At 57.3% G+C, this 9,734-nt stretch overlaps 1 protein-coding gene across 1 annotated transcript; it reads left to right on the forward strand.

Annotated features, from left to right (window-relative positions):
- The first annotated feature begins 792 nt into the window (after window positions 1-792).
- On the forward strand, window positions 793-9,133 carry LOC141478957 (ETS translocation variant 3-like). Its single transcript, XM_074167891.1, has 3 exons — window positions 793-1,025; window positions 3,157-3,272; window positions 7,944-9,133. The coding sequence occupies exons 1-3, from the start codon at window positions 994-996 to the stop codon at window positions 9,131-9,133; spliced, it is 1,338 nt and encodes a 445-aa protein (XP_074023992.1). The 5' UTR covers window positions 793-993.
- The last annotated feature ends 601 nt before the right edge of the window (window positions 9,134-9,734 follow it).

Below are 9,734 nucleotides of genomic sequence, written 5' to 3' on the forward strand. Positions count from 1 at the left end.
CCCCCACCTTTATGGGGCTCCTTATTTCCCCACCACCACCACCTTTATGGGGCTCCTTATTTCCCCCCCCCCACCTTTATGGGGTTTCTTCTTCCCCCCCCCCCCCCCCCCCCCCATCTTTTGGGGCTCTTCCCCCCCCCTTTATGGGGCTCCTTCTTCCCCCCCCCCCCCCTTTATGGGGCTCCTTCTTCCCCCCCCCCCCCCTTTATGGGGCTCCTTCTTCCCCCCCCCCCCCCCTTTATGGGGCTCCTTCTTCCCCCCCCCCCCTTTATGGGGCTCCTTCTTCCCCCCCCCCCTTTATGGGGCTCCTTCTTCCCCCCCCCCCCTTTATGGGGCTCCTTCTTCCCCCCCCCCCCTTTATGGGGCTCTTTCTTTCCCCCCCCCCCCGCACCTTTTGGGGCTCCTTATTTTTCCCCCGGACCTTTTGGGGCTTTTTTTTCCCCCCCCCTTCAACTTTATGGGGCTCCTTTCCCCCCCCCCCAACTTTTGTCCCTTTCAGTTTTACCACTGGTTTTTTTGTGCTGTTTGGGGAATCTCCAAGGAGAAAGAAAGGAAAGGAGTAAGAAAAGGAGTAAGAAAGAGCTAAAAGCAGTAAGAAAACGGGCAGTAGAGTAGGAAAGCGAGGTTTTTCTGCTTCCACATTGAATGTTTAATAGAATTAAAGCCCCCAGCGATGCTTTAGAGGAAAAAATAAGATAAATACACTCTAGATCTTGGCAGTTTTGAGCTCCTCTCGCTGTCTGAGTGATTTTTTTTTTTTTATTTTTTTTTCTTGGCCCTTTCCAAGGTTATCATTTCCCAGAGTGGGCTTACAAGACGGAGTCCAGCCCCGGCTCCCGGCAGATCCAGTTATGGCATTTCATCCTGGAGCTGCTACAGAAGGAGGAGTTTCGCCACGTCATCGCCTGGCAGCAGGGCGAGTACGGGGAGTTTGTCATCAAGGACCCCGACGAGGTGGCCCGGCTGTGGGGCAGGAGAAAATGCAAACCCCAGATGAACTACGACAAGCTGAGCCGGGCCCTCAGGTGAGGAAAAACCTCCGAAGAGGCGAGAGGGGTGGAAAGGGAGCCCTCCTTCCATCCTTCCCTGCTTTATTTGGGTAATTAATTGTCGATATTCGGTCCCTGGCTCGGTGGCGCTCGGGTTTCTGGCAGGTTTGTATCAAATTTGGAGGTTTGAGATGGGTGGGTCGGGCTGTACTCGGGTGCGATTGGAGAGAGAGGGGAGGGCTTCCCGTGCCGGTTTATGCGTCACGGTGTAAATGTGTACCTCTGGCTCAGGTTGTCATTAGCAGGAAAACTTCCTTCCGGGGGAGCTTTTCTCTCTCTCTTTTCTCGGCTTCCATCGCCGCTGCCGGCTTGAGCAACGAAGGTGTGGGAGGAAACCAGAGGTGTTACTCTTATTATCGCACCATCAAACCCTTTCAGAGAAAGCAACTCCCCTTTCTAACATCGTTTCTGCTTGACTCTTTCCTGCTCAATCCGTGCGAGGCAGAGATTTGGTGCCAGCCCAGCGACGAGAGCCTGGACCTGGGGGTTTCCTGAGCCCCGATGACACGAATTTGGGTGTCCTTAAGGACCACCAGTGTCCCTTTGTGCGAGATAGCGGCCGAGCCTTCCTCGCTTTGCACTTCACGGCTCCAAAGCCTCCAGTACAACTTCGCCCTCTTTTATTTAGACCCTTCTGTAGGGGTTTTTTTTTCCAGTCGTCGCTGTTTATTTTGAAGTCAGAGAGCGGAAAACTGAAGTATTGCAGCACTTCGAGCCCGTCACCTGCAGGAGTGGCCGAATTCCTGACAGGTTGGGGCATTATCAGTCTCTTAACGTGGACTTCGCTGCCTTAACGCCCTCTGATACCTCCCGGGTGGAGTTGCCGAAGGCAAACAAGGCAGCAAACACGCGAGTCTCGTCCCGGAACAGGAAGGAAACAATAAATTCGGTGGCAGCGAAGCTGTAATTTGGTTCATGGGAGTTGGAAAATCTCCTCCGCCTGCCAGCGCTGAGGGTGTCCTGGCATCTCGATGCCCGGTGTGACAGCGACCGCTTCGGCTGGGGACCTTGTGCTTCCTTTTCCCCGTCCCGCTCGGAGGTGGCCCGGCTTTTGGGTGTTGTTTTCCCAGCGTGTGTTAATCTCGCCTCCTAAAACAGAGCGGCGGCGACGAGCCGCCTGTAACACCTTTGTTTGGACACGGGGCTGGGGACAAATCGCGGGGGTGTAAGCAGGGAGGAGGCCACGGCGGGGATTAGACCTGCCGTCCCCACCACCAGCTTCTTTTGCCTTCCATTGGTGAAGATGAGGAGGGGAGGCTGGGGGCGATGAGGGCTCCCCTCCGCAGCGCTGCCTGCGAAGGCGAGGGAGTGTTTTTAATCCCGAAGGTGCAAACGGGGTGAACAGAAGGGAAACAACTTGCTCCCGGGCGTGAGAGTGGCAGAAGCCAGCTCTCCCCACGCTGTGACAATACCCTGGGCCATGAAGATTGCAGAAATTAAAAAACAAAACAAAACAAAAACAACCCCCCCAAATCTGAGGCTTTTTGGGTAATTTGGTCCCTTTTGCTCGGTTCCATCGCTGCACTGAGTTTTGTTCGGCCCCAGCCCGGGTAGACCTTCCCTTCTTCTGGGTTCTGTGTCTCGGCATGGGTTCACCCTGAATTTTTCCTCTGTTTTTCCGAGTCCTGGAACCTTCCCCTGATAGTCACAGGCCCTCGTCCGTGTTTCACTGGCCACGGAGCACTTGCACAGCTCAGGATAGGGATGCTTATATGAGACCCCCCCCCCACCAGTCCGTGGCGCTGGTCCCATTTTGGACAGGGGTGAAACCAGTATGTACAGGCTTGGCTTGTCGATCAGCTTTCTCTATCCCTCCAGGATCTCACCTTTCCTCCATCTCCCCCCTTCCCCCCCCCCCCCCCAAAAAAAAAAACGTTCTAAGGAACAGAATGACCTGGAAAAGGGTTGGAAACCGCCTGGTAAAAGAACGTGTTGTAAAAGGAGTGGGTGCCGTTGGGAAGCTGCGTGATTTTTCTTGTACTAATCACACAAAATCCACGTTTGTGGAGACGTCGGGGGTGGACGTTGAGGGCGATAAAAAGAAAAGGAGCCCTTGAAACGCGTCGCCGCGGGCCGGTTTTGATCTCTTTTACGCTCTCCTCGGCAGATATTATTATAACAAGAGGATCCTCCACAAGACAAAAGGCAAAAGATTTACCTACAAGTTCAACTTCAACAAGCTGGTGATGCCCAACTACCCCTTCATCAACATTCGGCCTAATGGTGAGTTGGGGGGGGGGAGTGGGGTGTCGTGTGTGCTGGTTTTAACCCTTCCCCGCGCTGGGATGAACCCGCAGATCCCTATCGCTCACCGCCTGCGCTTCAAAGGCCGTCAGGACAATCGGTGGGAATGTCTGGGCGCTGATAAAACCTTATCTGGAGCCCTTTCCCCACCCCCCCTCCTGCTCCTCCTCCTCCCTTCGGGGAGGGGGGGGAGAAACTGGGGGGCATTTTGAGTTCCTATTTGAACTGGTTTGTTGGCCCGGCTTTATGGGAGCCACTGGTTTGCTTTGCTTGGCCGGTGGCGGGGGGGGACGGGACGGGGACGGTGTGGGTGTCCTTGGGATAAGCGGATTTTAGGTCTCTTGCCTCACTCCCGAGCTCGTAACGTCGCTTTATGGTGCCATATAAATGTGACCCTTGGTGACAAGGAGCTGGGGGGGTGTGTGTGTGTGTGTGTGTGCGTGTCGGGGCCCCCGGAAAATTCACAACTTAAAGAGCAATTTGCTCTCCCCCCTTGCCCCCAGCCAAAAGCCCCCAGTTTGCTCCTTTTTTATCAAAAAGAGCTTTTTTTCAACCAATTTCTAGCGAGAGTTCGGAGGAACGTAATAACGAGCGCAGAGAAGGAGTAATTTCCCTGAGTTTCACCAAAATCCTAGCTATTTCTCCCTTCTCCCTGCGACAGAACGGCGAAAAAGAGTTCGGGAATGGAGCGGAATCGTTCCCTTCTCCTCCTAAAAACCCTTCCGGTATCTTGCTGGGAGCAGGAATTCGCTCTGGGTTCATCCCGGAGTCCCAGAACCGCTACGGTTTCCTTGGAAAAGGGTCTTTTGTTTGCGAGATCCCCTTTTTCGGTGGAGTTTTGGGTTTGTTTTTTTTTTTTTTTTTTTTTAAAAGGTCTCCACCGCTGCCCGGCCACCGCGCAAATTAATGGCTATCGAATCTATGATGAAAAAAAAAAAAAACAAACCCAAAAACCCACCCAAAAATCCCTTCTGGAAGCGATTACAGCGAGGCCCCGGCTCGTGAAATCTCCTCGGTCGAAAGCGGCGGCGCCTGAACCCGGCTTTTCTCACGGCGCCGTGGGTTCTCACCTCTCCCAAAGCGCCCTCCGGGTTTTTGAGGGGGGGGGGAAATGCCTTGAAAGATTCATCTGGAGAGGAGAGAGAGAGAGAGAGAGAGGGGATTGAATTCCGTTGCCTCCCAAACCCCCACCCCCCCACCCCCCTTCCAGGGCCGGGGGGAGGAAAAACCAAACCCAAAGCAGGTTCCGTGTGGGCACGAGCGTTTCTCATCTCGTGTCGCCTCTGCCCACCTCCAGCGGCGACGGCGGCTGCTCCTCCATTTTTTTTTGGCGCTTTGAAGCCACCTTCATCCCTCCTCCCCGTCCACCTTCATCCTCCTCCATCCCGGGGCTTGGGGGTGTTGGGAATAGTCCCAGCCGGACACCAGGGCGAATAATAGCTCGAGGTATTGTCTTCCGAGCAGAGTAACCCCCCCAAAAAAAAGGGTTACCCAACCCAAAAAGCGGGGGGAGCGGGAGAAGAGAACTCATCCTGAGGGTGTTTTTCTTCACCTGTTGGGGGGGGGGGGGGGGGGACACGCCGCCTTTACGGCAGCGGGGAGAGGGGAAATCCATTCTCCGGGAATTTATTCTCCGGGAGGCGGCCTTTAACCGGAGCGCGGGGGTGGAAGATGTAGACGGGGAGCAGCGCGGCAAATCTATAATTACTTGCAGCGACGAGTCTGGGCAGTTCCAGCTCGATATTGCTCCGTGCTGTTCCTTTCCCCCCCCCCTCCCCCCTTCCCCCCCCCCCCCTCCGATTGCAGCCACTCCCTCCTATCTCTGGGGCATTTAAAAAAAAAAAAATAGAAGTTTGGAGAACTGGAATGCGCCGGGCTAATTACAACCTGTTTTCTTTCCTTCTGGCCCAGGATTGGGGGTTGGGAGAGCCCCAACCTGTTTGGGGCACTGGAATTTGGGTTTTTGGGGGGTTCCCCCCCCCCCCGCCCTGTTTTTGGAAGGGGAAAGGGGCGGGGGGGGCAGGGGGGGGAGAGTCGAGGGGCGCCCGGTGGAAGGTGAGAAAGCGGGTGGAGGAATTTGCCTCTCGTTACAGCACGAGCTGAGTCGGAGCCAGGCGGCTCCGTGGGCACGGCGCTGGAAGAGCTGGCAGGAAAAACCTTCCAGAAAAGACACGTCTTCCCAGAAAAAAAAAAAAAAAAAAAAAAAGCCCAAATCAGTGATATTTTTTTTTTTTTTTTTTTTAAGTCAGCCTCGAGAGCTGGAGGTGGCGTTGGAGCTCGGTGGCTTCACCGTGCCCTCCCCGGGCTCTTTGCTGGTTAAACCGGAGCGAGGAAGGTCAGAGGAGGGCAGGCAAAAGTGGAAGTTCTTCTGGTGGTGCTGGAGGTTGAGGAAACCTCAGTCGGGGCAGAGAGAGGAGAATTTTCAGCCCCAGCAACGGGGAGGATTTGAGGTGGGAAGAGGAGAAGCTTCAGCTCCATCAGCCGGGGAGGTTTTGAGGTGGACAGAAAAGAGGAGAAGCTTCATCCCCATCAGTTGGGGAGGATTTGAGGTGGAGAGAGAAGGGAGGAGAAGCTCCAGCCCCAGCAACGGGGAGGATTTGAGGTGGGAAAAGGAGAAGCTTCATCCCCATCAGTTGGGGAGGTTTTGAGGTGGAGAGAGGAAGGAAGAGAAGCTCCAGCCCCAGCAATGGGGAGGATTTGAGGTGGACAGAGGAGAAGAGGAGAAGCTTCAGCCCCATCAGCCAGGGAGGTTTTGAGGTGGACAGAAAAGAGGAGAAGCTTCATCCCCATCAGTTGGGGAGGATTTGAGGTGGAGAGAGAAGGGAGGAGAAGCTCTAGCCCCAGCAACGGGGAGGATTTGAGGTGGGAAAAGGAGAAGCTTCATCCCCATCAGTTGGGGAGGTTTTGAGGTGGAGAGAGGAGGGAAGAGAAGCTCCAGCCCCAGCAATGGGGAGGTTTTGAGATGGACAGAAAAGAGGAGAAGCTTCATCCCCATCAGTTGGGGAGGTTTTGAGGTGGAGAGAGGAGGGAAGAGAAGCTCCAGCCCCAGCAACGGGGAGGATTTGAGGTGGACAGAGGAGAAGCTCCAGCCCCATCAGTTGGGGAAGTTTTGGGATGGGCAGAGGAGAAGCTTCAGCCCCATCAGCCAGGGAGGTTTTGAGATGGACAGAAAAGAGGAGAAGCTTCATCCCCATCAGTTGGGGAGGATTTGAGGTGGAGAGAGAAGGGAGGAGAAGCTCCAGCCCCAGCAGCAGAAGGATTTGAGGTGGGAAGAGGAGGGAGGAGAAGCTTCATCCTCATCAGTTGGGGAGGTTTTGAGGTGGAAAGAGGAGAGAGAAAGGCTCTAACCCCAGCAGGGTTAGATTTGAGGTGGATCTGAGGCAGGATTTGAGGTGGGCAGAGGAGAAGCTTCATCCCCGTCAGTTGGGGAGGTTTTGAGGTGAAGAAAGGCTCCAACCCCAGCTGCAGGAGGATTTGAGGTGGGAAGAGGAGAAGCTTCAGCCCCATCAGCTGGGGAGGTTTTGAGGGGGGCAGAGGGGAAGCTTCATCCCCATCAGTGAGGGGGTTTGGGGATCGAGGGAGGATGGAAGAGAAGCTCCAGCCACAGGAGTGGGAGGATTTGAGGTGGGAAGAGGAGAGAGCAGAAGCTCCAGCTGCCGGAGCGGGAGGGTTTGAGGTGGGAAGAGAAGAAGAGAAGCTCTAGCGGGAGGATTTGAGGTGGGAAGACCAGAAGAATAGAAGCTCCAGCCATAGGAGCGGGAGGATTTGAGGTGGGAAGAGGGGAGAGGAGAAGCTCCAGCCACAGGAGCGGGAGGATTTGAGGTGGGACGAGCAGAAGAAGAGAAACTCCAGCTGTAGGAGCGGGAGGATTTGAAGGTGGGAAGAGGAGAAGCTCCGGCCATAGGAGCAGGAGGATTTGAGGTGGGCAGAGGAGAAGCTCCAGCCATAGGAGCAGGAGGATTTGAGGTGGGCAGAGAAGCTCGAGGAGCGGGAGGATTTGAGGTGGGCAGAGGAGAAGCTCCAGGAGTGGGAGGATTTGAGGAGGGCAGAGGAGAAACTCCAGGAGCGGGAGGATTTGAGGAGGGCAGAGGAGAAACTCCAGGAGCGGGAGGATTTGAGGAGGGCAGAGGAGAAACTCCAGGAGCGGGAGGATTTGAGGTGGGCAGAGGAGAAGCTCCAGGAGCGGGAGGATTTGAGGTGGGCAGAGGAGAAGCTCCAGGAGCGGGAGGATTTGAGGTGGGCAGAGGAGAAGCTCCAGGAGCGGGAGGATTTGAGGTGGGAAGAGGAGAAGCTCCAGGAGCGGGAGGATTTGAGGTGGGCGGAGGAGAAGCTCCAGGAGCGGGAGGATTTGAGGTGGGCGGAGGAGAAGCTCCAGGAGCGGGAGGATTTGAGGTGGGAAGAGGAGAAGCTCCAGGAGCGGGAGGATTTGAGGAGAAGCGGAGCAGATGGAGAAGGCCCCTCCCATCTCACCGTCTGCCGCGTTGTTGATGGTATTTTTCTGTTACTCTTCCAAACGCCTGCGGGTACGGCCCGAAAAGCAGCTCTACCTGGGATTTAACTCCCTCGGCAACGGCCCTTTTAACTCTCTCCCATCCTTTTTCTCTCCTTTTTTTCCCTTTTCCCCCCTCCTCCCTCCTTTCCCTGTCCCAGGTGTGGTGCCGCAGAGCGCTCCCCCCGTCCCCACGGCCTCGTCCCGCTTCCATTTCCCACCGCTGGACGGCCACTCTCCCACCGAAGATGCCCAACCTTCTCGTTTTTCCGGCGGATCCCTCATCCCATCCAACCCGGAGGTGCTGGGGGAGGGAGGCGAGAGGAAGCCGGAGGTTCCGGAGTTGGAGGACGGCTCTTCGGATTGGCGCCGGGGGGTGGATCTCATGGCTTCCCGCAACCCCGTTGGGGCCGGCGGTGGCGGCGGCGGCGGCGTCAACCATCAGAAACGCAAACCCGAGATCATGCTCCCGCTTTTCACCAGGCCTGGGATCTACCCGGATCCTCACAGCCCCTTCGCCGTCTCCCCTCTTCCGGGGCGCGGGGGGGTACTCAACGTCCCAATTTCTCCCGCTTTATCTTTGACCCCAACCCTTTTCTCCTACAGCCCCTCGCCGGGGCTCAGCCCCTTCACGGGGAGCAGCTGCTTCTCTTTTAACCCCGAGGAGATGAAACACTACCTGCACTCGCAAGCCTGCTCCGTCTTCAACTACCACCTGAGCCCGCGGACTTTCCCCCGCTACCCGCTCATGGTGCCACCACTACAGTGCCAAGTCCCCCCCCTGGAGGAACAACCCCAGTTCCCCATCAAGCTCCAACCTCCCCCAGTGGGTCGCAAAAACCGGGAGAGACTGGAAAGCGCCGAGGATGCGGCCGCCCCCCAGTTGGCTTCTCCTCCTCCTCCTCCTCCTCCTCCTCCTCCTCTTCCTCCCAGGGTCAAGGTGGAACCCGCCGTGGAGAAGGAGGTGGAACCCCAAGAGGCTAAAGGCAAAGAGAAAAACGAGAGGGAGGAAGGCTCCGGCGCCGGAGAAGAAGAGAAAGGGCCCGTGTTTGCCAGACCGGTGGCACCGTCGTCGTGGCACCCGGTGCCCGGCCAGCCCGGTTCCTCGGCCGAGGAACCTCAGGAGCAAGGGGAGAAACCATCCCGAGATTCCTGCGGCGGGGAAGCTCAGGAGAAGAGAGAGGACGCCCTGATGCCACCCAAGCTGCGTCTCAAACGCCGCTGGAACGGTGACCGCCAGGGCGACGGTCCCGAGGAACGGCCCAACGGCCGTCTCCACTGGAACGGGGGGCTGGGTGGCCCCCACCTCCCCGCCGGGCCCAAGGCGGTGACGGCCACCACCGACACCTAAACATCCCCCCCCTCACCCCCTACCTACCCCCCCCAACCCCCAAACCCCCTCTCCCCATAAGGGGTTCGGGGGGAGCCCGGCAGGGTCCGTCTGCGCCCCCAAAAAACACGCGTGTATTGATGTAGCGAGGAGCCGGAGCGCGTGGGGGGGGGTGGGGGGGCGCTGGGGTTAGGCTGGTGGGGGGAATTCTAGGATATTAGAAGGGGAGGGGGGGTGTCTTTTTTTTTTTCCTTTTTGTTGTTAAATTGCAGGTGAGACGCGGTTTTCTCCGCTCGGGGGGGGTGTCAAGGCCTCCGAGGGGGGGGGGGTCTCGAGGCCTCCGGGGGTGTCAGGGCCTTCGGGGGGGAGTCTCGAGGCCTCCGGGGGTGTCAGGGCCTTCGGGGGGGGGGGTCAAGGCCTCTTGTGAGGGGGGGTCTGACCCCTCCAGGGGGTGTCAAGGCCTATGGGGGGGGGGGTATCAGGGCCTCCAGGTGGTGTCAAGGCCTCTGGGGGGGGCATCTAATGCCTCCGGGGGTGTCTTGAGGCCTCCCGGGGGGGTGTCTGACCCCTCCAGGGGGTGTCAGGGCCTCTGGGGGGGTGTCCAATGCCTCCGGGGGTGTCT

This window comes from Numenius arquata, unplaced genomic scaffold, assembly GCF_964106895.1.
Source record: "Numenius arquata unplaced genomic scaffold, bNumArq3.hap1.1 HAP1_SCAFFOLD_1728, whole genome shotgun sequence".
NCBI classification, from domain to species: domain Eukaryota; kingdom Metazoa; phylum Chordata; class Aves; order Charadriiformes; family Scolopacidae; genus Numenius; species Numenius arquata.

Excerpts from the sequence above, each read along its gene's own strand:
- LOC141478957 (XM_074167891.1), top strand. The coding sequence starts at position 994 with ATGAACTACGACAAGCTGAGCCGGGCCCTCAG. Across the intron at positions 1,026-3,156 it reads AAGCTGAGCCGGGCCCTCAG|ATATTATTATAACAAGAGGA; the intron begins GTGAGGAAAAAC and ends TCTCCTCGGCAG. Across the intron at positions 3,273-7,943 it reads CATCAACATTCGGCCTAATG|GTGTGGTGCCGCAGAGCGCT; the intron begins GTGAGTTGGGGG and ends TCCCTGTCCCAG.